Source organism: Gavia stellata, chromosome 35 (genome assembly GCF_030936135.1).
Source record: "Gavia stellata isolate bGavSte3 chromosome 35, bGavSte3.hap2, whole genome shotgun sequence".
Lineage (NCBI taxonomy): Eukaryota > Metazoa > Chordata > Aves > Gaviiformes > Gaviidae > Gavia > Gavia stellata.
In genome coordinates, this window is record NC_082628.1 from 379,035 (window position 1) to 399,479 (window position 20,445).

The following is a 20,445-nucleotide window of genomic DNA, read 5'->3' on the forward strand; positions in this document are numbered from 1 at the left end:
CAGGCTGACGGAGGCTGCAGAGATGCCCAGGTACTGTGGGGAGGGGTAGGGGCTTGGCGGCGCGGCTCACGAACAAGTTTCATGGAGGGTTCAGTGTTGGTGACAGCCCACGTGTTGATGTGGCTGATGGCACAGCAATGTGTTGTGCACACTTCTGTTAAAAAAACCAAAACAAACTTATATTTGACATTTTCAATAATTAAAAAAAAAACAAACAACCCACCAACAAAATATTGTTTAGCAACAGTAGCCCAGCTGGGATGCCCTGCCTGTTACAAACGCCTCTGCTTTGGAAGCTTCACTCTATTTCCTTAAAACAGTCTAAGAAACAGGGTTAGATGCTTGAAAACTGATGCAAGCTGTTAAATGAATGAAGCCCAACCCATTCACCCTCCGCAGAACCTCCTCTGGTGCAAACGGGCTGCCCCGACTTTCCAAAGCCGTCGTTTCCTTGCCCCTTCCCATGCACTGGAGGGAAGACTCGTGGGTGTCAGCCCCACCCCAGCCCCACCGTAGGAGTGTCTGGGCTTCGAGCCCTTGCAGGGTGGCACCATGCCTTTCTCTTGCTCTGGGCCCCCACCTGCTGGAGACTCCACGCTGGGTTGCCCAGTGCTTGCACACCTCTGCGCAGCACCATGAGTGTGCGGGGTCCCATTGACTCAGGTCCTCAGAGGTATTTCCCTGCGGTGAGCGCTCCGGCACGCTGTGCATGAGGTCCTTTTGCCTTGCAGACATGGCTGATGCCCCCCTCTCTTCTCACTCCCTGGGGTCTTGCCTGGGTGCACCCCCAGTTGGAGTTTGCCAGGGATGAGGGGTGGGTTGGTCAACACCAACCAGTCTCCTTTTGGGACCGGCATCCCCGACGGGCTGCAGGTCCTTCCTCATCTGCTCCCCTCCTGCCCTGGCCCCTTTCCTCACCCTTGGTTCATGCTCCAGCTCCTGCCTTTGGGGCTGGGTTCCCGCCTCGCCCCGTGCTTCCCAATCACTGCTGCCAGGATTCGCGCCTGGACCTGCAGCCTCGCAGGGAGCAAGAGCCAGGGGATGGCCACGGAGCCACAGGAGGGAGCCTGGGAACAGCGTGGGAGCCCGGCTGAAACCCTCCGTCCAGGCAGGTCTTTGAAACCTCCCTGGGGGGGCTGGATGGGAATTGGGAGGCCGGGTGCTTGTGGGCACCTTGGAAGACCTCAGGTTCATTCAAAGTGAAGCTGAGGCCCTGAAACAGCCCTTCCAGAGTAGCAGCCGGGATATTTAGTGAGGTATTTGCGTGTGCTAGGGAAACCTCGATGTGCAAAGACTGCACGTGCAGATATTGGCCGCTTCGCCCTGTGTCCACCCCTCTCTGCTAGTGCTTCCCTCCCTCCAGTTGTTCTTTCTGCTTAGGGCGATGTTTGGCTGCTCCATTCCCCTCCCTGTTGGATGATGTTCTCGCCGTGTCCTTGCCGTGGTGCTGATGCCAGAGCTGGGCTCCTCTGCCGTAAGATTTCCTCCTGTGTAGTTAACTAATGGCCGGGCTGAGCCATGCCCCACATGTGCTAATTCATGAATCCCAGCTAAACCTTTGGGAATCACCTTCCTTTTCCCACTCCCCTATCCTTTTGCACTCCTGCAGTGACGGGCAGAAAGGGCAGCTTTGCAGTTAACCACCGCGGTGGGATTAATCCAGCTTTTGGCTCAGCCCTGAGGCAGCTTTTTCTCCCCATGCTTCAGTTCTCTCTCCATCCCACCCTTCCTTCCACACTCCCCAGCTTGTCCCAGAACCACGCCAGAGCCTGAGTCCTAAAACTGAGGTTGTTTTCCACAAGGCAATGGTTCTTTCTCATGAGCTGCCTACGGAGAGTCCCCACTGCAGCTGGGGCACAACGCGCATCCATACCCAGATCAGCAGAGAAGAAAAGCCAAAAAGCAGCAGATTTTAAAAATGACAAATGCTCTTTATTGGACCATAAAGTATGGTAGGCTTGGAAGTGAAGAGGCTGTAGCCATGAGGACAAGGAGTTAGAAATCAGTATGGCAATTCATATACACAGAAAGCAATAACCTTTCCCACAGGTGCCTGAGAAAACAGAAGGGACTGGAAAAATCTTTACTTGCAGACAAAACATTTGGAGGTTGTAACACGTGTTGCAGGCAGAGGCTTTTAGAGCGTCTTGGAGCTATTTTCATTGCTGAGGACCTGACGGTTTCACAAGGCTGTCACCCTCGTTTTGGGACGAATGAAACGAACATCACTGGAGGTGTTAAAAAAACGTGTAGACGTGGCACTGCAGGACATGGTTTAGTGGGCATGGTGGTGTTGGGTTGATGGTTGGACTTGATGGTCTTAAAGGTCCTCTCCAACCTTAATGATTCTGTGATTCTGTGAATGTGCATGGCCAAGCACGGCTGTCCCTGTTCAGCAAAGTGCTTCCACTTCGCTTTAAATGGGTGACTCCAGGGGGAGAACAAGGGAAGAACAAGGACTGTGCTGAAAGAGGGCCACCACCAGCGTCCACGACGGCTCTCCAAAGCCCTGTCGGTGACTTGTTACAACCTATGCTTTAGCCAAAGGTGCTCCAGATGCTCACGGTGGGGTCCTGGTCTCCCCCCGCTGCCCCAAAGGTGGAGGGTGAAGGACGGAGGAAGGAAAGGGTCTAGCGCAGCTATTTACACCGTTGATTTCATAGGGCAGCACTTGCTTTCAGAAGGTAGGAAACATGTCGTCATCCACCCGGGGGGCCCCGTGCTCGCCATCCTTATCTGATGGTCTTTTTGCTAGTGGTGGTCTTGGAAACGATCCTCACGCTGCCTCCTGTGCTGGAGCTGACGCCTCGGCTGCTCCCGGAGCTGAAGGTGCTGCCTCCGCCGTAGCTGAGCCCCCCGCCGTACCCTCCACTCCCACCGAAGCCGCCTCCGCTTCCGCCAAACCCTCCACTCCCGCCGCCGAAGCCGCCGCCGAAGCCACCGCCGCTGCTGCTCATGCTGTAGCTGCCGCCGCCGCCGCCTCCCATGCCGAGACCTCCGCCCAGGCAGCTGCCGCCGCTGTAGCCCATCCCGCTCGAGCTGCTGATCACGGCTGCAGGGAGACACAGTGCACACCCGTTTTAGGGTCCTGCCGGCTGCCCAAGATGGGGGGACCTGCACCACCAACCCTGTGGCGGAGGGGGAGCGAGAAGGAGTGGAAGGGGGGGAGATACTTACAGACGCTCACGGCTCCGACTCCCTCTCCAGCAAGCCTGTTGGGAAAGGGGAAAGTAAGCAATAATGCTAAAGCATAAACAAGATATAACATCAGCCACTGGGATCATCTAACTAGACTTCCGTGGCCTTCAGCAGAGACTATCCTCCCCTGGGGTATGTCTGCATCACAGGTGAAAGGCGATACTGCTTATTTTTCTTAGTGCATCAAGTTCCAAGAGCTGGAGAAACTCATCTTTTCTTAGAAAGCTCCCACTTTAAAGTGTCCCTCTCTCTGCCCTTTTTTCGCATCTTGCTGCTCTTTTACATCTTCACCAACTTGGTGCTCCAGCCCATTGGGGTGAGCTGTCTCTTTGAACCCAAGGAGATGCGCCCTGCTGTGAAAAGCAGCACACAACAGGTCCATGTGCTTGTCCTCACCTGCTCTCCTCGCCCTCCAGCAGCTTCCTGTAGGTCGCGATCTCGATGTCCAGGGCCAGCTTGACGTTCATGAGCTCCTGGTACTCGCGGAGCTGCCGGGCCAGGTCAGCCTTAGCCTTCTGCAGAGCATCCTCCAGCTCAGACAGTTTGGCCTTGGCATCCTTGAGGGCCATCTCCCCGCGCTCCTCTGCCTCGGCGATGGCTGCTTGGAGGCTGGCACACTAAAAGCAAGGGAAACAGATAGTTGTTTAACTTGGGCTACCCCAGACTGCTCTCCTGAGTATTGCTGTGGTGTTGTAGATACTGACTCCCAGCATGACACTGAGAGCTCCTGATGGGCCATTGGGAAGGTGCCACAGGGTGGCTAACTGAGGAGCTGCAGCCACGATCCTGTCCCCCAAGAAAAGGAGAGACATCCCCATCTCTTTGCTGTGCTACACACCTTTGCTGGGGTGGCTTAGTAGCTCACAACTTGCTGCCCCAGCAAGAAAGTGGCTGTCACAGCACATCCTTGCACTTGAGGGACCTTCTCTGGTGTGCAGAGAGGTGGCCATGCCCTCTTTAATGCAGGGGAGGAAGCCTGGTCTTCAAGCCCTTCTCCAGCACCAGGAGCTGGCTCTTTCTGCCATGCCTGGCCACCGTCACCTCCTACCTGCCCTCCACCATGCAGCAGCTGCTCTGCAGGAGCATCCCCTCCTACCTGTTTCTTCACGCTCTCGATCTCATTCCGCAACCTCTGGACCATCCGGTTGATCTCCGAAATTTCTATCTTGGTGTTACGCAGGTCGTCACCGTGCCGCCCGGCGGAGACCTGGAGTTCCTCGTACTGATATGTAGAAAAGAGGAGAGCGCTGGTTAGGCACCACGGGGCGCAGGGAAGGGTGAGGGGACTTCAGGGCACAAAGTGCAGGTCTGGATGCACATTAAGGGTGGGGGAAAACATTCCTCTGAGCAACCCACCCATGGAATAACAGCATTTGCCCTTAGTTATCAGTATATGCTAAGGCAGCAGCTATTGCGTTGCATAGAGCACCTATGGGTTGTCTCTTTGTTGAGAGCCTGGAAGGGAAAGAGGAGTGCTCTGTGTCTAAGGCCAGATCTACCAGTGACTCCTTGTGAGCTCAGGGTCAAGGCATTTAACCATCTTGTCCCTTGGTTTCACCGCAAGGAATATAAGGCTGGTCAAGAGTAGCGGTCCACAAGTGAACACTGGGGATCTGTACACAAGAGCCTTTTGCAACATGCATAAAAAATAAATTAATCTCTGGTGTAACGCTGTGATCCTCCCTCCGTTAGTCCTGCCTCCCTTCAGCTAGTATGATGCCACATGAATCACAGAAATCAGTCTGTCATTCTGGTTACCCACCTTGTTTTGGTACCAAGCTTCAGCCTCAGCCCGGCTCCGGTTGGCGATGTCCTCGTACTGTGCTTTGACCTCTGCAATGATACTGTTGAGGTCCAAGTTACGGTTGTTGTCCATGGACAGGACCACAGAGGTGTCGGATACTTGCTGCTGCATCTGGGACAATTCCTGCAGAAGATGCAAAAAATTAAGTTAATGGTCTGGTCTCTGGGGTGGAAACCACGCAGATAAGAGGTGGCTTGGGAGCCCTCTCCACCGAGCCATTTTCTTGCATTTCCCCCTGCTCTATCTATTTACCCTTTTCTACCTTATGCCTGCATTATAATTTCAAAAAGGCAGTGACCACCTTCTCTTTTACTGCTGTGCAGCACTGAGCATGGTGGCCGGAGCTCTGGGGCAAGGAGACCTATACGGCAGGGAGCTGTGGAGGATGCTATCGTGGGGAGAGCTGACTGCTTACCGCTTCGTAGAGAGCTCTCAGGAAGTTAATTTCATCTGCCAGTGCGTCTGCTTTGGCCTGCAGCTCGACCTTGTTCATATAAGCACCATCCACATCCTAAAGAAAAGAAAACCAAAGACTTCTGATGAAACGGCGAGCTAAAGGGGCTTCAGGACACCACTGGGACCATCCCTGTGCTTCCAGGTCTGTTATCCTTTAGGCTTGTTTTTATATTGCTGTGATCAAGGTTGGGTTTTTTTAGATGTAAAGTTGGACATCTACTGTGAGTCAGAACCAGGTTCTTGGGCAGAATGCAAAGCTCTGACTCGTGGGGATGTGACCCAAGACAGAGTTGGGCTGAGCCACCAGAGGCCAGATGGTTTGCAACTGCAACCGGAGGAACTATCTTCAGAAAACAGGGCAGCTCCATCAGTGTGGAGAAGGTTATGTCCATTCTTACTCCTAGACATGCCAACATCATAGCCTGACCCAGCCATGAGGCTGGAGGACCCCAGCTCCCACCAGCTTTGCTTGAACTCTGTGCGTGCTGTGTTAATTTCATTGTCCGTCCCATAACTCCTGGTTCACTGACCTTCTTGAGGACCACAAACTCGTTCTCTGCACCAGTGCGCCTGTTGATCTCATCTTCATATCTGTTAGGATAAAAGAGTGAGAGGGTTTTGGTGGAAATGAAGAGCAAAGCCAGCATGGGAAGCAGAGATGGGACCACTCCAGTCCCAAATCATTAGTTGTGGCCCACAGATACGTTCCTTACTCCCACCTGTTTACGGTCCAAAGCAGAAGCAGGGCAAATGATTACTGACTCTGAGCCTGCAAGACTCTATGGCGTGAGTAGTCCCAGCTAAAATTAATAGATTTTAATCACTGCCCTTAAAGTCAAACTCATACATAAATGTGTGCAGGATCAGAGCCTGTTTCGGTAGGAAGCAGGAGCAGGTATTCTTGGTCACCTTTGCCTGAAGCAAAGTTATGCAAAAGGCTTTCAACGAAGCTGCATTGCAATGCCTACAAATATATAATAACGTAACAATTTGATATTTGATATTATAATAACGCTAATGGCTCTGAATAACCCGCTGCAGCATTTAATTAAAAAAAAAAGTCTGTGATTCTTTAGCCGTGGTGGTGCAAGAGCAGATCTTTATGCCTCAGACTATGTTTCTGTGGAACTTTCTATGGCTCTGAGCAACATCCACTCATCAGATAATCAGGGCAGGGCTTAGCTAGAAAGTAGACAAAACATGTAGGCTGTTGAGGCAAAGACCTGGATTTTAAAGGCAGGTTCGTGCCAGTCCTCTAACTAATATTGGCAGAGATATCCCTGGAGATGGATCTCCGAGCGGACATGGGAAGAAGTGGAAATTAGCCAGTGGACTGGGAACCAACTCTAGACTTGAAATAAAATGCGTTCCCTTTCCCAGGCAGTAGCTCCAAAATCCAGACAATGTCATTTGTCATTTTTGGCCTGATCAGTATTTCTATAATACATACCGAGACCTGAAACGCACCCAAGCACAACATACCAGAAGCTATGTCAGTCCGTCCTGTCAGCGCTAAGTGCCGTCTCCTCATCCCCCCCAAAAAAATCTGTCTCTTCACATGCTTAACTATCTAATATAAACATATTTCAGGCCTCCAGGGTGGTTTTCTCAAATTTACACTTGGCCAGAGCTGGTTGAATAAGGGAGAGATTGTTCTCGCCAGACTACAGTCACCTAAAAATGCATGACCTCGCCTGAAAAAAACACCTAAATGTCCCTTATAGTCAGCAGACGCTGACTGGCATGTCCTTAAAATGATTCATTCCCACCTCCCCTGGACACCTTATCTCAGGATGGGATTAATTGCCTCCCCAGGGAAATTGTCAGAGAAAAGAGCTGAGCATCTTTCACGTGATCGGAGCTGAGCGAGGCCGAGCGCATGCAGGTTGCCTGGGGCCCTCTGGGAAGGCTGGGATTTCCTTTGCAAAAAGAGAAAGGGGGGATTTTGGAGCTGGCAGTTTATGGCTATGTTTCATTCCCTTTTTGCATGTCCATTATACTCAAGACTTAGGCGTTTTTCTGTCTCCAGGTGTATTATTTTGGGAGACTCGAGGGATCAGACCGTAACCTCTGTTGCGCCGGAGCAGCTTCCCACGGGTGCGTGAATTCTGTGCTAAACGCTGAGCCAGCACATAAGAAATCTGACATAACTAGAGGTAATTCTAAGATAAAGTTTTGCTTTTGTATGTTCATTTTGCAAACTGGAAGAGGAACCCCGTGCAAACACAAGGTGTGCACCAGCAAGCATGAACCGCCTGCCCTGATTTTCCCATCTGTTAATCATCTATGCTACAGAGCATGATTTCTTACTTGTTCTTGAAGTCTTCCACCATGTCCTGCATGTTCCTCAGTTCAGAGTCCAACCTTCCCCTCTCTCCCATAAGACTGTCTAGCTGCCGTCTGAGGTTGTTGATGTAGGCTTCAAAAAGGGGCTCAAGGGACTTCCTGGTGACTGTGTGACCTTGCTCTTGGAGGAGGCTCCACTTGGTCTCCAGCACTTTGTTCTGCTGCTCCAAAAAGCGCACCTGGGGAGAAACAAAATCAGGCATATGCTCAAGCCCATGTGAACAATGCACAAAAAAACCCCTCACTGCCTGAGGGATCATTCAACACAGAAAGAAAAGGTCAAGAGACGCTGGGACAGTCGGGGGGAAATTACTAGGATCTTCCTAATTTAGGGCACCGGATTCTCGAAAGTATCAAAAGCAGCTGAGATGTTTAGCGAGATTTTTTCAAGAGCTATTAAGCAGGCCAAACACATGTATTTGCAACTTTAGGTGTTTCTCCCCCCACTAGATGCTCAGCCCACCTTACTGGTTTAAGTTGGTGTTATCCCATTGAGTTGTGTAGAGCTTTGCCATTTTACAATCAGTAGAAGATCCAATCCAGCCCCTGGGATGTTTTTTACAGGGAGGAGGGGGATTTACTTTTTCAATAAAATGAGGCACTGAAAAACTCATCCTTGCAAAGAGGAAACAAGACAGTTCTTAGTTTTCAGCCAAACCCACGCTGTTTGTCGGCTGGGATTAGTTCAGGCAAGCCCCTAAATCCAAAGAAAGTTTCTTCCTGTTATTCTTTCCCAAGGCAACTGATAACACGCGTGGCTTGATGTTTAAGACCAAAGTCTCACCTTGTCGATGAAGGAGGCAAATTTGTTGTTGAGGGTCTTGATCTGCTCCCGCTCCTGTGTTCGCACCTTCTGGATTTCCGGGTCGATATCCAGCTTGAGGGGTGCCAGGAGGCTCTGGTTGACGGTCACTTCGTGGATGCCACCAGGTGGGCAAACAGGGAACCCGGGGCCACCTCGACCACCAAATCCGGGACCTCCCAGCCCAAATCCACTGCCCAGCCCAAAGCCGCCACCACCACCAGCTCCTCCTAAGCCAAAACCAGCGCCTGCTCCACCACCATAGCCAAGACCAAAGCCAGCTCCTCCACCAAAGCCGTATCCACCACCGGCTCCACTCCGTAGACCTCCACCAACAGAGCTGTAGGAAATTCTTTTGCTTCCACCTAGGTTATAGAGACTTCTGCTGCCGAAGCCACCACCAGCTCCGAAGCCTCCTCCACCTCCGGCTCTTCCTCCTCCAACTCTGCAGACAGAGACGGAGCTAAAACTGCTTCTGTTACCACTGCCACCTCCTACGATAGCAGAGCCCGAGCTAAAGCCCCTCATGCCCCCTCCGGTAGATGATCTGAAAGAGATCCGACTCATGGTGGCTTGTTCAATTGGAAATGCAAAGAGCAGGAGAGGGGAAAAAAAAAGGCTGGTGAATAAAAGCTGCGCGGCAGGAAAAGAGCAGAGGGCAATGGAGACAGAAACCCCTGTGATGGGAGAGCTTGGGAGCCTCCTCTTTTATCTGCTTGGAAAGCTTGGCACGGGAATTCAGAACTTGACGTGCCTTGCAGCAACTTGCCTTGTCAAACACACCTAGGCTACAGCGAGGCGCTGAAAAATGCATTGTTTGCAGGCAAGAAAGTAACGGAGTGAGGGAGCTCCCCCCTCTACCAAAGCCTGCCGCTCTGAGTCATGAAATTAGAATTGAATGGGACGACTCGCTGAGGTCTGCGCTCAGGAGCAGGACGCAACACGATTCTCCCGATACCCTGGGAGCCGATTTTCCTTAGGCGAGCCAAGGGCTCGCTCGTTTGAGTAAGGTTCCTTGTGCTAAAGCTTTTGCAAGGTGAAGTTTAGGGTTTAACATGTTGCACAGCAAACAGGGCAGCATAAAGAGGGGCTTTTCAGAGGCTGCCAGCTCTGGGACTGGACGCGCATGTCCTGTTATTGGCTTGGGAAAGTGGTGGCTGAAGGTGGTTTTACTTATCAGTGCAGCTCTTTTGATTTCTTTCAGAAAAGGGATCTAAATGATCATGGGCTTGCAGAGAACAGAGGAGTGGAAGTTGTCTCATGACAGTATGTTCTGGGATCTTACCAAAAAAATTGTCTCCCCTCACTGCAGAACGAGAAATTGGGTAGCATGGCTTTCAAAAGCAGCAAGTAAATCCCTTTTCCAGAATAACTCCAAATTACATTAAATAGTACTAGAGACTTGTAAAATAGTTATTAAAAAGATGCTTGAAATGATGTCTCTTCTTTTGAATCTCCGTGTCAGGCTCAGGGTTCAAAATCTCCCTGTGAAGTGGTATTTTTATCACTTTTTTTCCACCCCCCGTTTTTAACCAGCAGTTTCCACGTCATTACTGGCTCTCCGAGATGTTCCGTGAAGGGGAATTCACCCACTTTTCTTCCAGCTCCCTCCCATCTCCTCCTTCACTCTGCTGAGATTATTCAGTTGGAAATTTTTTCTAAAATAGTCTTTTCCCCTTGATCTTGGGCTCTCAGGTAAACCCTTGCCCAGGAGCTTTGATCCCCATGATGAGGCTGGGTCGTGCTTTAGGACGGTGTAAAGGCAGGAGAGCTGGGGACCTCTCCTCTTGTGTCCATGAAGAGCTGGACACATGTTACAGGAGAAGATATCCCCTCCCTCGCACCCAAAATACCTCTGCAAACTGGATTCTGCCCAGCTGCATCCTTGTGCTGCAAAGGGCTGCCCACCTCGGTCATGTTATATGTCAGATAATAGCGCAAGGCGGAGAGATGAAACTCCCAGCAGCTAAATCAAAAAGGTTCTCGAAATCGGCTACGTGAGCAATAAGTCCAGGAACTTAATCCAAAATGAGCGGCTTAAGGGTATCTGCTGCATCTCGTAGCTTGTTTCTGTTGATGTGTTTCCAACCGCCGTTTTCTCTGTCTGGGAACTTGAAAGAACCAGAGCAGCAGAGGGGTTTTTTTTTGTTTTGTATTGCTTTTTTTTTCTCATTGCAATCGGAAAAAGCCAGCGCTCACAACTATCATCTCCTGCAAGCACTCCTGTCACTGCTTATTGCCAATAGTGTGAGTCATCAGCACCCGCAGCGCCTTCGGGTGAGCTATCGGGAAGCCGATCGTTGGACGGGCTGTTGCAAGGCACCCTCCCGCTGAAAGGGAGACGGCTGGGCGGTAGCAAGGGGGTGCTCTCGCCTCGGGATTGGAGACGTGGGAACCTCCTGGGTGCTGGAAACGCAGAGTTTCGCAGGGAAAACTGCACCCGGGCTCGCAATTCTAGAAGCAACGAACGCCCATTTCAGAGGTGATGGCGCAGCGGCAGGTAACCTCAATAATAACGCCAAATCAGGAGCAATTCTAGCAATATTACCGGGGTTATGCTGATATTGAAAATAAATAAATTGTGTTACAAGCATGGCAGATGCACGGAGATTTGCTTTCCTAAGCCTGCAGATGTGAACTGGCACATGTGTGCCGGATCCTGTGGACGGGGGCCAGGCAGGGAGCCTGCCTTTGACTTCCAAAGAGCTATGCAAAGTCACACCTGGGAACCAGAGCACAGGCTGCAAATGTTTTAATTAAAGCAAAGAGAAAGGCTTCATGTTGAAGGCAGTCATTACCTCCCCAGCTCTTCTAGGAAAGCCTGTTGCTGCAGACGACGGTAATTAAGTGGAATATTACAAAGGATTTGGAAGAGTAAAGCAAATGATGGTTTAAGCACCGAAACAAGGACAATTCTTGTAGAATCTCTCAGTCCCACACAGTTCCCTTGCTTGGCTTGCGTCGCTCACGCGCACTGTCCTCCCAAAGCTCCTCTGGGTCACAGGTGGGCTGCGTTTGCCCCCGCAGACAGAAAGGTTGCCTGCAGAGAGGGTGTCAACTTGGGAGGCAGGATTTGCGGCAGAGGGGTTGCCTGGAGGGTGAGGGCACTGCTGGGGGCGGCAGGCGGGCTGGGGGTGCAACGGGAGGAGGAACGGGGCCAGCTGAGATGTTTGCAGGAGCTCAGCTGCCTCTGAGCACCGCTTTTGGACTCTGTTATTTGCCTTTTGTTTCAGCACAGGCTGGAAGACATACATTCAAAACTTTTAAGGTTAGTTAAGGTTAGGTTGTCATTAGCTGTGTGAATTCCTCACACTCGTGCTGTGTAATTCAGCATTCACACAGGCGTGTACAGAAATCGAGGTGACTCAGAGTTTATTTTTAACCTGCACTAGTTTTTGGCCCGTCTGTCTGCAACATCCTCTGCGACAGCAGGGACCGAGGAGTTGGGTTTTGTCCCCAGACTTTGGTCTTTCTTACTGCGGCTTCTTTGATTTTCTGGGTGAAGGGAGATTTGATGCTCCCGTGTTTCGGTGCGTCTGGCTTTCAGTGAGGTTTTGCTGAAGCGGCTGTGAGCGTCTCCCGTAAACCCGCTGGGCTGGCGTGTACTTGCTTGCTCTTTCCCATTTTCTGCGCTGAGTTATGTAAAGCCGGGATGTTGAGAGGTCAGGGAAGAGCGAAGCGTCTGACTCTTTGAAATGCAATAAGGTGTGAGGGTTTGTCTGAGGGTTTTTCTTCCCCTTTTTTCTTTTTTATTCTCCTTTTGCAATGACGGCTGACCAAAATACCTGCATCGCTTGGTGAGTTGCTCTGCTCCAGCTCACCGAAACCCATCCTCAATCTAGATCATCCTGATAAAGCCCTCCCCCAGAGCCCTGTATATGCTTGGTTTGCTATGTCTTTTTAAGAAAGCAAAAATTAAATATTGGTTTGGTTTTTTTCCCAAGCTAGCAGAGCTGTGCAATACCCTGCCTTCCGTGGAAGAAGGGCTTTTGGATTAACCCCAATCTTATGTTAAGAAATGAACTGTGATTCATTTTTTGCACTTAATGGATAAACCACCACCCTCCTCCTCCTCCTCTTTTCTCCGATTCTTCCATTTGCTGTGGGACAACTGATTTCAAGCTTTTAATTATAATTTTGAAACTTTTCCCCCAAAGTAAAGCAAAAGCCTCCTCCAGCTCACTCTGCTGATGGTTGGGAATATTTCCTGCTACTGGTTCTGCTTTAGAGTAAAAAGATACAGGAACAAATAAATTACAATCCAGTTTTATTGGACATGCTCCAAAAAGAGAGAGGCAGGAAAACACAGCGTCATATCGCTATCATTGAAGTATAAAAAGCTGCAATTTTCTTTTTTAATGGTACGTTCACAAAAACGAAAAGACGTGGTGGAAGGCTAGAGGGGTAAATTCCATCAGAAAGGGGGAAGTAGATTTCGGGCACTGGTGTGCCTTTGGGCTCCTGCTCCCCATTGCCTCGATTCCCATGTGCTGGGCTGAAACCTGACTGCACTTTCAGTTTACTAAATGTCTTTCTTTTAGCAGAGAAACCCACGCATAGTGGAGATGCTGAAATACCCCCAGGAGCAGTGTGGACGTGGCCCTTCAGGCAGTTTTTTCAGTGTAATTTTCACTGTCTCAGACTTTCACCTCGACTGCTGGACCAAGACAGTGGGGAAAGTCCGCGAGACTTGGACTGTTGGATGATTTTGGCATTTTTTAAGCCATCCCAACAAAACCTAGCGTGAGACAGGACAGCACCCCGATTTAACTGCAAACACCGATCTTGCTTTTGAAGAACTCTCTGCCTCAGTTATTACCTAGAATTAAAAAGTCTTATAATTTAGAAAACAGGCCCTTTTCCATATGCTTTGGATCAGTCACTGATGGCTCCTCTGACAAAATACCCCCATGAGGTTACGTGTAAGGTGCCACTATGGGCAAACTTTCATTTAGGAAGAGAAAGGACAGGAATGGGAGAGTAGTTTGGGTTTCCTTTTAGATAAGCTCGTTGCAAGTTGAATCTGCATCCCTATGGGCGGTACTTTTCAGACAGAGGTATCTCAGATTGCTTTCCTCGTACTACGCTCAGAACTACTGGCCAGGCTCGTGTGCCTGACCTCACACAGCTGCAACGCTCAGCACATCTGGAAGAAGCATGTTTTTTGAAGCTCGGCTGTGAATGGGGAAAAAAGGGATTTTTCCATCGCAGTCGTGTGACTCAGAAGTGACTCCTAATGGGCTCTGTGCTCCCATAATAAGGGATATTTTAAGAGCGGTCCCATGCTTGGAAACCACTGCCTGGGGTCTTTCAGCAGCCTCCTGGGGTATTTCTACATAGCAGAAAAATAACCCACATCTCTGATAAAGATGAGTTGCTTAATTTGAAGGAGCGAGTTTGGTTCATCCCAGCGGTGAAGGTAAAGCAGGCTGAACTGAAGCCAAGTTCCCAGCCTGTCCCTGGGCTTCTGTGGGCTGGAACTGAGCTAAAAACCCAAGTTATTGTGTCTTCACTGCTATTTGAGCTGTCTGATGGCTGTCAGCTAGCCACAATTACAAACAAGCTGCTCAGCCTCATTAAAAGCAAACAAACAAAAAAGAACAACTCTCCATTCAGAAAATCACTTAGGCCTGTGTTTTCCTTTTAATCCTGTGTCAGGTACTTTGAGCGGTCTGGTTAGCACGTGCTCCGCTGTTTTTCTTGAACGGTGATCCAAATGCTTAAGAACTACGGTGCGAGGAGCCGGGACAGAGGTGGGTGGAGGGGATGGTGGTGCGCAGGAGCGATGCAGGAGCAATGTGGGAGAGATGTTTTTGGGGAGGGTCTGGTGTTGGGTTTACTCAGGCTGTGTAGCATTCTTCAAGCTTTGGCTTTTTATGCTCTTTTTGCTGGAGGAGGTTTTGGAGACGATTTTCACACCTGGGTTGGTGCCTTTTGCACTTCCAGAGCTGAAATTCCCTCCGCCGGTGCTCAGACCGCTGCCGCCACCTCCTCCATAGCCAAGACCGCTTGCAATGCTGAGACCACTGCCTCCTCCAAATCCACCTCCGAGACCACCACCACCCCCGAGTCCAAGTCCACCTCCGCTTCCAAAGCTGTAGCCTCCACCACCGCCACCAAGACCAAAACCGCTTCCGCCGCCTCCTCCAAGACCAAAACCGCTTCCGCCGCCTCCTCCAAGACCAAAACCGCTTCCGCCGCCTCCTCCAAGACCAAAACCGCTTCCGCCGCCTCCTCCAAGACCAAAACCGCTTCCGCCGCCTCCTCCACTTAGGCTCAGTCCACCAAATCCTCCTCCAAACCCACCTCCACCAGCTATGCCAGAGCTGGAGCTGATGACAGCTGCAAGAAAAAGCAACCAGAGTGTTGGACATCTGCTTGGCAGTCACCCAGTTCCAGAAAGCACCATCATCAGGAACTTGACCCTCCGGACTTGAACCCATCTTCTGTCCCTTGTGCAAGCCACTAATGCTGGTGGAGGGCTCTGAACGTCGTACATTGGGCAAAACCTCCCTCTTCCCAAGGTTGCTCACAGCCTCTGCTCCCAACGGGCCCAAGGCAGGACGAGCACCATGGTACTTACAGTAGCTGATGGGGTTGAGTCCCTCTCCGCTCAGCCTGTTGGAGGGCAGATAAAGGGGAGGTTAGAGCAAAATGAAGGAGACAGGCAGTGGACCAACTGCTGGCAGGGGCAAAGCGATAGTCGCTGTTATTCCCGCAGGGATTTTGCTCCCACCTGCTCTCCTCGCCCTCCAGCAGCTTCCTGTAGGTCGCGATCTCGATGTCCAGGGCCAGCTTGACGTTCATGAGCTCCTGGTACTCGCGGACCTGCCGGGCCATATCAGCTTTGGCTTTCTGCAGGGCATCTTCCAGGTCAATCATCTTTGCCTTGGCATCTTTGAGGGCCAGCTCCCCACGGCCCTCCGAGTCTCCGACGGCTGTCTGCAGGTTAGCACACTGCAAGGAGAAGGATTGGGAGTCCTAAATGCTGCTTTTCTGTTTTGTTGAGTCACTCAAGGAAGAAAATAATTCTGGCTGGTGTGTTAGTAAACAACAGTTATGACTGAGGTCATTCACCCATAGCTAACATTGCTGGAGATGAAATGCCAGCCCGGCAAGAGTGATTTAATGCATGGTACAGCGTGGTACCCTTTTCAGGAGGGAATTCAACACATTTAATGAAGTACATCATGCTCTGTGGCTGCTAAAGTCCCCGATCAGCAAAGCAGAGCTGTGGTGCTAAAGGACCACAGAACAGAGCACTGTGGGCTCCTTTTGCCATTCCTACCTGGTTCCTTGTGTTCTCTATCTCTGATCGGATCCTCTGGATCAGCCGGTTGAGCTCGGAGATTTCCCCCTTTGTGTTGCGCAGGTCATCCCCATGCTTCCCAGCTGTGGCCTGCAGCTCCTCGAACTGAAGTTCAGAAGGAAGAGTAAACCATCGGAGATGTCTCAGTGGACAAAATGTGGCTCAAACAGCCTCGTATAGGGACAGCAGTAATTCTCCCCAGAATGCATCCATGGCATCTATGGGTCTGTTCACCTTGGTTTGGTACCAAGCCTCCGCCTCGGCCCGGCTCTTGTTAGCGATGTCTTCGTACTGAGCTTTGACTTCAGCTATGATGCTGCTGAGGTCCAGGTCCCGGTTGTTGTCCATCGACAGAATGACAGCGGTGTCGGACGCTTGTGCGCTGAGCTGAGCCAGCTCCTGCAAGGAAGCACACAGGACCCCAGCCAGCTGCACTTACCTTTTCAAACGCCGTGAATGATGGCAGTCACTGTGCGGGGGGTGACAACAGGACAGAAATCAGGGGAGGAGGGTGTCTGTACCGCTTCGTAGAGGGCTCGGAGGAAACTGAGTTCATCGGTCAGGGCATCCACCTTGGCCTCCAGTTCCACCTTATTCATGTAAGCAGCATCCACGTCCTGGAAAAGAGCAACCGTGGGGACATCTGCAGCACCCGGTACCTCTTCTTTAGCTCAGCCAAGAACTGGCCAAGCCTGGAGGCTGCCCCTCTCACCGCCGCAGTGGTGCTGCCTGACCAGAGAAGCTGGGCTTGGCACATCCCCCTGGAAGACCACCAAGAGGGCATCTCTTGGTCAAAAGAAGTGCTGTGTATAACTTTGTTAGTGGATAAGGAGGGGGGTGCAGGCTATTTGGCCTTGGTACCTGGGTTCCCGGCGCTACTGGCCATCTTTGTTTCTACATGGCCTGTTTTCCCCAGGCAAGCAGGTGTGTATGTCGTGGGACAAGAATTTACTTCCATCCTCCGAGCCCCTCCATTCCTTTTCCCCAAAACCACAATCCAAATGACAGCTTTTAAAGGATGAGGATGCAGCTCCACAAGATCTCCCATCCTTTAGGACACGCCCAGCCTGTGCAATGGTTAGGGTTAACACCTCCTGTCTCACCCACCTTCTTCAGCACCACAAATTCATTCTCCGCTGCTGTGCGTCGATTGATTTCCTCTTCATATCTGCAAGGATAAAGGGAAAGACATGCTGGATCATACCTTGGTAAGCAGAAAAGTTGTACAGGTAGGACTGCAAGGTTATCTAGGCTTGGTATGGCATTTCCAGACCAACCTCCTGGAAACTGCCCAGCTCAAATTTGCAAGAGTCCCATTTCTCAAAGGGTTGAAATGACATTTTGACATAATACAGATGGAACAAGGAGGGTAAAGCTGGTTTAGATGATTTTCCTTTGCAAGTGTCATCACAAGTTCTCGGGTCCTGGCTGAATCTGCATTTTCCAATTGGAAAAATGTCGATGGAACGCCTTTCTGCTGCTGTCAAGGAAGGCAGGCGTTCTGCAGGGAGAGCTACCTCACAGGAGTGGTGTATTAGAGGGGGATTAGTTAGGTGCTATATTACGGGCTAGAGCACAGACTGGAGCTACTTTTTTCCCCTTTCCTGTAGAAAATTTGTTGAATATCTCAGGCTAGATGTTTGACTTTCAGAAAGCTAAATTTAAGTGGGATTAATCCTACTGCCCAGTGCTAAGCTGAACTATTTGCATCCCGTTTCACCCCAGGGTGCCTGGATGTGCCGCTGACAGGCACTCACTTGTTCTTGAAATCCTCAACGAGGTCTTGCATGTTCTTCAGCTCCCCGTCCATGCGTCCTCTCTCGTTGAGCAGGTTGGCCAGCTGCCGTTTCAAGTTGTTGATGTAAGCCTCAAAGAGTGGGTCCAGGTTGTTTTTGCCTGAGGTGTTTTTTTGACCCTGGTCCTGCAGGAGGGTCCATTTGGTCTCAAGCACCTTGTTCTGCTGCTCCAGGAAGCGAACCTGAGCATTGGGAAGCAGAAGGGGCTTAGCAGGAGATACCTGTGAGCATGCTGATGGCCAATAATCAGCAACGGGGACTGATGCATAGCAGAAACTAAGGAAATCCCAAACCAAGAGTATTAAAACCAGCTGTGAATATCCTCCAGGTTATCTAGGGCTGTGTTAGCCCATCCAGTAGCTAAGCAAATCTGCCCTCATGGACAGTTCTCTTTAGAGACAATTTAATTTAGCAAGCCAATGAGCAATCATTAGAAAATGTGGGTTCAGCTCTTTCATCACTTGCTTTCTTTAAGATCCTTTGGTTTGTCTTCCTTTGTAAGAGATATTTATCTTCCCTCATTAAAGCTAAGATCTGAGTACTACAGGTTAAAAGACAAGTACTTAATTGCCTTTCCTTTTGCTCATATATACTACATATTTACCCAAGTAAAAGCCAAGGAAGGACTTAAGTTGAGTCAAAATAAAAAGGACTTTAGCTTGCAGGCAATAAAGCAATAAGGACTAGCACGTCTGCTGTGATTCCCCATAGAGAGAGCTGGGTGAGGCAGCTGGATCTGGACCTGAAATTGGCCTACTCCATTTGAGATAATATATCTTATTTCTCAGGCACAAAACCTGGACTTAATCCTCTTATTAGTAGATTCTATTCTAGTTTTCTGCCTTGCAACTGTTTAGAAGAATGTTCTTTTTTGATTACTTTAATGAAGACATGCAGATAGGAAATATGCAATAGACTGTAGATCTATGAAGTCATATTTTTGTAGCTACAAGACTGTCTCGCTGCCTCTCTAACATGATTCCATAGCACTTGATGAAGTCTCACCTTGTCAATGAAAGACGCAAACTTGTTGTTGAGAGTCTTTATTTGCTCCTTCTCATCTTTTCGCACCTGATGGATGTTTGGATCTATCTCCAGGTTCAGCGGTGCCAGGAGACTCTGGTTGACACTCACTTCTTGGATTGTACCGACTCCAGCTGGGCCACCACCAAATCCCACCGGGTTCCTGCCACCACCTACCCCTCCACTGAATCCTCCCAGGCTCCCTACTCCACCAAAGCCAAACCCTCCACCACCTCCCTGTCCACCACTAAAGCCAAGCCCACCAGCACCTCCACCAAAGCCATATCCACCACCTCCACCACCGAGACCAAGTCCAAGATTGCCACCACCACCGCCACCTCCCAGGCCAGAGCCACCACCAGCTCCACTCCCAAAAGCAGCTCGGAAGCTGCTTCCAACACCGATGGATATTCTCTTGCTACCACCAAGGTTGTAAAGGCTCCTGCTGCCAAAACCGCCACCACCACCGCCACCTCCTCCAATGAGCCTTCCAAAACCACCTCCACCTCCTCCAGATCGTGCCATGGACATCGAACTAAAGCCAGCCCTGTTGCTGCTTGGAATAATAGCTGAGGCAGCGCTGTAAGATCTGCCTCCACCTCCCACTCTCATGCTGTAAGTTTGCCGGTTCATTGCAGCAGGAGAGAACAGCCCAGCGCTGGCGAGAAGCAGCAAACTGAGACAGTGCAGTTCTCTGATGGAAGGGAGTGCGGGATGCCCTTTTTATCCCCCTGGGGATCTGGGCTTGGTTGCATGGAAGTCCAGTGATCAATTTAGTGCCTTCATGGTTTTGACATGCCAGGCAGCCAGCTGTCTTATTGAAACTTGTTAAACACTGATTGCACTCAAACACACCCGGTGGAGCCGGAGTGAATCTGCTCAGCTAGAAGAGTTATCTAACTCCCTGATTTTTGGCAGGGAGAGCTCAGCCTTAGTGCAAAGCTTCTGTATGCTTGCAGAGACGTATTATTTTATTTCCTAGCTGTGAAGGAAAAGAAAAGAAATCAAAAGGGGTGAAAAAAGAGAAATAGCTACCCAGATACCCCTATGCTACTTATAAGATCCAGTAGATCAGTATAGAGCTTAGTGGAGAGTCCTCTGGATTAACTTGAGTGAAAGGCAGTGAGAATAAAATGGCTAAATCTGAACAAAAATATTTCACAGGGTTTCTTCACGTGAAGGCAGAGTGTGGGTGTGATGTTCATGAAGCCTGACATCCCTTTCAGGGCTCTAATTTATCCAGTCCGCCTGTTCACACTAGTTAGGCAGAGACCATCTTCTTGAGCTGACTAGTGCCAAGAGGTCCTGATCCATGATTTTCCTCTGAGACACTGCATTTAAATATCACCTCAAATTTTGGCCATTTCGTATTAAGTATTTTGTCTATGGCAGGTTTCCTAGGCTCCCTTTCTAGAGATATTGGCATCTCCAGAGGACAACTCCATCCCACCCAGAGGTTGCCGTTGCAGTGTCTCCAGCCAGCGGATGATGTGATCCATGCATTTTCATCTTGTTCTAAGAAGCATCTCAATGGAAGCGGCAGATTTTCTGAAACACACTTTGCCCGGCTTTGTGGAAGAGTATTATTTGCATGTTGATGTTAAGAGGTAATCAGTCTTGAGTTTCTAGTTCTTTACAGTTGTGATTTCTTTTAAAGACCTTTGAACCTTTCCATTCAAAAAGTTGCCAAAAGCAAAGATTTAACCAGCAT

The 20,445-nt window shown here is 50.1% G+C and overlaps 2 protein-coding genes across 2 annotated transcripts; both read right to left on the reverse strand.

The window, feature by feature from the left end:
• Positions 1-2,732: 2,732 nt before the first annotated feature.
• On the reverse strand, positions 2,733-9,173 carry LOC132320315 (keratin, type II cytoskeletal 6C-like). The gene is made up of 9 exons (XM_059832580.1): positions 8,589-9,173; positions 7,769-7,983; positions 5,989-6,049; positions 5,418-5,513; positions 4,961-5,125; positions 4,295-4,420; positions 3,595-3,815; positions 3,178-3,212; positions 2,733-3,052 (listed from the first exon to the last, which is right to left on the reverse strand). Exons 1-9 carry the CDS (start codon positions 9,171-9,173, stop codon positions 2,733-2,735), a joined length of 1,824 nt encoding a protein of 607 aa, XP_059688563.1.
• Positions 9,174-14,442: 5,269 nt separating this feature from the next.
• Positions 14,443-19,489, reverse strand: LOC104262429 (keratin, type II cytoskeletal 5). Its single transcript, XM_059832584.1, is given in 10 exon segments — positions 14,443-14,948; positions 15,190-15,224; positions 15,343-15,563; positions 15,895-16,020; positions 16,150-16,314; positions 16,437-16,532; positions 17,023-17,083; positions 17,673-17,893; positions 18,717-19,457; positions 19,460-19,489. Coding segments are annotated over 10 exon segments (2,202 nt in total).
• Positions 19,490-20,445: the final 956 nt, after the last annotated feature.